Raw genomic sequence first — 6,163 nt, 5'->3', positions numbered from 1 at the left:
AAAGATGACCCTTGAAGTTCTATTAATGCAAAAAGCGCCCATATTTAAATTTAATAAGAACCAAATTCTTATTTGAAAACTAAAAGGACCAAAAGTGTAATTAAATCATTTAAAAAAGTTCATGATTTTATACCACTTTGTAAGTTTTTTTTTTTTTTTAACCGGCAAATCTAATCTACTCCTAAGCTAACACCTATTCCACCTATATCCACGACCGGACTTGAACTCTCGACCTCAAAGAAGAAGGACACCACCTGATACCACTTGGTAAATGTTATACAGAAGTACCATAGCTTGATTTTATACCACTTGGTAAATGTAATATAGTATAATATAATTGTTAAAACCATGTATAAAAATGAGGATGTAAAATTTAAAAAATTGTAAAATGAATTATAAAAAAGAATAAAACAAAGTTATATAAAGATTTGAACAATATATATATATATATATATATATATATATATATATATATATATATATATTAAAAATTAGCAAGAAACTAAAAAAAAAAAAAAAAAAAAAAAAAAAAAAAAAAAAAAAAGGAAGGAAGGGGGGAGGGGGAGGTTTTACACCAAATTTATAAACTTTTTCTAAAATTAGGCCAAATGTATAAAACTTAAAACCTTATAAAAATAAAAACAGAGTTATATAAAGATCTGGACCAAGCCTGTAAATAAAATAAAAGCTAAACATAAACTATAAAAAAGACAAAAAAAAAACATGACCAAATTAATAAACTTTATGAAAATTGGGCAAATATATAATGCGTTATCTAGATTTCATAGGGAAACACGCAACATGTGTATCCCTTACTCTGGTTCAAGAAAATATAAATTAAAAGTTTTCTTGTGATTTGTTCAACACAAGGTACTACTATGTAAACACGCTACGTACAAACTCATTCATCGATCTCTTGAAAAAATATTTTTAATGGTCTATAATCTACCCTCAAAATGAACCATACATGTACCCTATTCCTTACTCGGTCCACTATTTGCTCTAGTTTTGAACTTCCTCCACTGAATACGTTGTGATGGCAGAGTTTTCTAATACAAAGACTCATGCACAGGTCAAAATTATCTCTTCTATCGGGTTTCATGGTCTCGTCGAATTTCTCACTGCTTAGAGCAACTATTTTTCTAAGATGGAACTGAGAGAGGTAAAAATCAAGATTGAAAGTTCGAAAGAAAGATTTAAAAATGATAAGGAGTGATAGTAATTATGGGTATTTAATGCTAATTGCTTGACATTATTTATATTCTATAAAATGATAAATATGCCATCAATACATCATTTATAATGCCTATAACAATACAATTCTAAAAAGTTTTTTAGTTATGCATATATTTACGCAATCTCTTACTCCATATATAATGAAGTTATGTCGATGCAAGTGTGATAGAAAAACCGCTCGTCAATGGCACCCATGAAAACCTCATTTTTATTGCTAGTTTTTTGTATTGTCACAATAGATGCATTCCCAATTGCTAAGTCAGAAAACAAGGTTTGTCTAGTAAGATGGACCATGTATATCATCGATGGGATAGGTGATCCAATCAACGTTCATATACAATCACATGATGATGATCTTGGAGTTCGCACACTTGTACCTAGAGCTAATTTCAACTGGACTTTCTGTGTGAACTGGAATTCATCCACTCTATTTTACGCTCATTTCTACTGGAATTCTAAAGAATCTTTTTTTAATGTTTTTAGTATGTCCATTAGTAAGCAATATTGTAGGAATGATAAGTATTTGAAACCACAAGAATGTTTTTGGTTAGTTAGAGGAGAAGATGGGTTTTATTTGTCCCAACTAAATAATCCATTTCCACAAGGATGGACAAAGGTACATGATTGGTCGGCTTGACTAATCATTTACTTTTAGTTTATAAAGAAATAAAATTAATTTCATCTAGTTTTGAGTGTATGAGTGACGATCGTATCCTAAAACAATAATGCATACAACTGGTGGGGATTCTTCATGGGTTGTGGCAGTTTATTAATCTTGTATTTTAATTACTTAAAACATAGAGAGGTAGAGAGAGATAGAGAGAAAGAAAGTTCATTGGATGTGATGGTTCGTCCTCCCCACCACAATTTCAATCTTCAACCATTAGCTACCACTAAACATTCGGGATGGTGTTCACAATAGTGGTTCGTAGCCAGGTAGACCACAAAGAGTTTCATGGCCAGTATACCGGTTGGCCTAAAAGGAATAGAGGAATACAACTGGTGGGGATTCTTCATGGGTTGTGGCAGTTTATTAATCTTGTATTTTAATTACTTAAAACGTAAAGAGGTAGAGAGAGATAGAGAGAAAGAAGTTTATTGGATATGATGGTTCGTCCTCCTCACCACAATTTTAATCTTCAACCATTAGCTACCACTAAACATTCGGGGTGGTGTTCACAATAATGGTTCGTAGCCAGGTAGACCACAAAGAGTTTCATGGCCAGTATACCGGTTGGCCTAAAAGGAATAGAGGAATACAACTGGTCGGGATTCTTCATGGGTTGTGGCAATTTATTAATCTTGTATTTTAATTACTTAAAACGTAAAGAGGTAAAGAGAGATAGAGAGAAAGAAGTTCATTGGATATGATGGTTCGTCCTCCCCACCACAATTTTAATCTTCAACCATTAGCTACCAGTAAACATTCGGGGTGGTGTTCGCAATAGTGGTTCATAGCCAGGTAGACCATAAAGAGTTTCATGGCCAGTATACCGGTTGGCCTAAAAGGAATACAGGAACGGTGAAGTGAGTCCCCTTACCAACCACCCGCCAAATAGCAAACTCGTTAGTTTGGGATCCATTAAAATAACCGAAGTTCTACCGAATCTAACGAAGTTCTACCAAATTTAATACTACCCGTAATCCACTTCCTCCATTTTGTCCCCAAAATTCATTTGCCCAATTTGAATCTAGAAAATCTCAAATCGGGACTTACATCTTTTCAATATCAACTTTAAAAAGTATCATTTTTTAATTTTGCCTTTTTCGTCTAACTATAAGTTTCATTGATAATGAACGGACCATAAGATGTTTCGCATTCCACATGTCAATTGTTCGTAACTAACAACCGAGACAATGACTTTTGACAATGACTTTTTTAGGCAATTGCCGAGGATTTTATAAATGACTTTAACAAAACATATGACAAAACTAAAGGGACGATAGTCTTTTAATGTTGTGGGATCTCGAATCTTGAATCTCGAGAATATGAGATATAAGAGGCATTACAAACTCTACATTTACCGGAAAAAAATGTGTTAACATACCATAATCCATATTCACCTCTACAAGCATTGTTAATATAAAAAATAAAACAATTTTTGAATACTTCATATCACAAGTCATTGAAACATGTAAGAAGTCGGCTCAGCCCAATAATAGAGCTAAGTTCCACTGTAGATAAACTGATAAAAGCTCATCCAGGCCCGAATAACCAAAGACCCGATCTGAATTCTGAAATCTGAACCAAAAAGACTTGTCCAAGTCGGGTTTTGACGACATATCATGGGAGTGGTTGCAAAAGGGCAAGGCACAAAAACATGGCAGATAAAGGTACTGGCACGCTTGTATATTAGATAATATAGTAATGCCCATGTACCTTATAAAAAGTAACACCCCCCCCCCCCCCCCCCCGCTACCCCTGGGTATATGGAATTGAGGCAGAGAATATCTACACACATGCTCATCACCTTACTTTTTCAAGTACTGGAGTCCATCTTTTCCCAAATAATAAAATCTCAAAACAGCAAAAAGACAGATGTGCTTTCTAGTTACAAGAAAATCGTGACCAAATTTTGGGTATGGATTATGGATTATTTCTAGACATTATTAACAGATAAATATTTAAACTTGTACTATTTTCACCAGAGGACCAAGCACGAGACAAGTAAACATTATGCATTAAGTTAACTTTTTTTTTTTTGCACATAACAAGAAAATTAATAGGCTCTACAGATTTATGCTCTACTTAAGTTGTAAGAGTACCTAAAAGTTTAATTCAGCTGAAAATTATTGGAAGCCATTGATGGGGACATGTTTCTTCCCTTGCTGCTGCTTTTTCCAGATTTACTCCTTCTAGTAGAGTTCCTAAATGGCGTCAAATACAGCCTTAACAAACCATTATTATCAAGATCACTAGTTGAATACCTTGTGCTCCTGTTCCTATCCAACACAAAGTTTCTTGAATTCATAGAATTTGTGTTTCGATCAAGTTTTGGATTTGAATTCACATTTTCTGGAATTTCTTCTAAGTTCTTCTTGTGACTCCATAGATTACACACCTTTCTCCATTTACTTGGCATTGCCTTTTTATGCATGTTTGATGAGTTGTTGACTGTTGTTGAAATCGGTGTGTTTGAAACAGATACAGATGCAATGTTGCTGTTCTTGGTTGATTTCAAATGCCAATCTTTTAATTCGTTTTCGGTGATCACCAGCTTTGTTCCTTGGAAGATAACATCATTTGCAGGTGATACTCTGGCATTTGAAGCGGATTTCACTTCATCTCCTCCTAATCCGGTTGTTTTGGTGCTGAAACTCTTCATGGAGCTTGAACTGCTTCCTCTATTTGATGTAGAAGCGTCTGAATTAGAGTTAGATTGACCAGAACTAGCTCCATCTTCACTTATGGAATGCATTTGCAGGTTTTCCATGGTGGTAATTGTGCCCCTGTTTACGGGAGGAGGTATGATCATGCTGTCGACAATAGACAGCATTGGTGTAAGGCGAGGAATTGTTCTTGCGATCATGTATCCATCCCAAGAGGATCTGTGTTCATCGAAGGAAAATCTTGGATCTTCAACAGACAATCTATGAGCATCGATTGAAAACCTGGGTTCTGTATCGCAAGATCGACGACCCAATCCGTAGTCTGCTACCTCAGATTGGGTATCTCTGAATTGCCCTAATTTCGACCTATCAATGTCGGTTCCGCCATTGCAGTCTCTGTTTTGCTTCTTTTGCTTCTGTTTTTGTCTCCATTTTCGTAACTTCTGACTGAACACAGAAGCTGCTTCCCAAAAATTCCTCCTCTTGTTCTGCAATTCGATATCAATGAACTCCTTCATCGTCTTCAGATCCCCTTCTTCAATGTCGCCATCATCATCAACTTCATTTCGCACAAAAACATCACCAGAAACCCTAATTTCATTGTCATCGTCATCGTCATCGTCATCGTGTTCTTCTTCGTCGTCGTCTTCTTCATCTTCCTTCGTCTCCAACACCGGCTCTGCAAAGCTCGAGAACCCTAAATTCCTCGATTCGACCCTCGCAACACCACCTCCTCCTTTCTTCGTATCATCGACGACGAACAGATCCGACAGAGTACTACGACCTCTTACATCACACGACTTTCTCCGTTGATCCGTAACCAAACCGTTCAAACTCTCGCCTTTCTCAGCAGCAACAGACTTGCTCCGTCGCAGCCCCGGAGCAGCCGTGGACGAAGAAGCATCCGCGTGGCCTCTGGTACGGCGGCTACAAACGGCTACCTTCTCAACTTCAGCTTCAGCAGCCGATGAATCTAAACCGGCAAGACGGTCTCGTAGGCACAATGCACAGAACCCCGTCACGGGTTCACTAGGGTGACGGTGGCAGGCGGAGAGACGCCGAGGACGATTACGATTTCTGGTAGTGGTACGGATTTGGGGATCCGGCATCATTGACAGAAGCGTTGGTGTATAACGGCTCAGAAATGGATCATAATTAAGGGTTTCTGTAAGAGATTGATTTTAGGGTAACTGCAGTAAGGCGTACTCTGTACTGCAAACCAGAGAGAGAGAGAGAGAGAGAGAGAGTGCCGACAAAAAGGGATCCGAGTATTAGCAGAGAAACCCTTCATAAACCTCACCACCCGCCATAGAAGAACAGTATACCTTTTCGCTACATTATGTGGTTTAATAATGTTTTACCAAGTTTCACGTTTCTGCCCCAACTTCATTTCTTTTTAATTGTCCAGCATAACTTTATGTAAACGCTATGGCCTATGCTTCGACTGTACCTACATGGTTTTGGGGTGCCTCATATATGTCCCCGCATGTGAAAGTTGTGTTCCTTGCATTATATTTTGCAAGATTAACGTTGTAATATCGGTTTGGATTAGGATCGGAAGATATTATTCTTCAAACTCACCCGCAATGTTTTATTT

The 6,163-nt window shown here is 36.9% G+C and overlaps 1 protein-coding gene across 1 annotated transcript; it reads right to left on the bottom strand.

Annotated features, from left to right (window-relative positions):
* Window positions 1-3,898: 3,898 nt before the first annotated feature.
* LOC145055279 (protein OCTOPUS-like) lies at window positions 3,899-5,957 on the bottom strand. The gene has a single exon (XM_079003576.1). The coding sequence runs from the start codon at window positions 5,676-5,678 to the stop codon at window positions 4,011-4,013; it is 1,668 nt and encodes a 555-aa protein (XP_078859702.1). The 5' UTR covers window positions 5,679-5,957; the 3' UTR covers window positions 3,899-4,010.
* Between the last annotated feature and the right edge of the window lie 206 nt (window positions 5,958-6,163).

Source organism: Lactuca serriola, chromosome 5 (genome assembly GCF_051521515.1).
Source record: "Lactuca serriola cultivar US96UC23 chromosome 5, Lser_US96UC23_V15, whole genome shotgun sequence".
NCBI classification, from domain to species: Eukaryota; Viridiplantae; Streptophyta; class Magnoliopsida; order Asterales; family Asteraceae; genus Lactuca; species Lactuca serriola.
The sequence above is the reverse complement of the archived record's forward strand: the minus strand, read 5'-3'. Positions and strand labels throughout refer to the sequence as shown.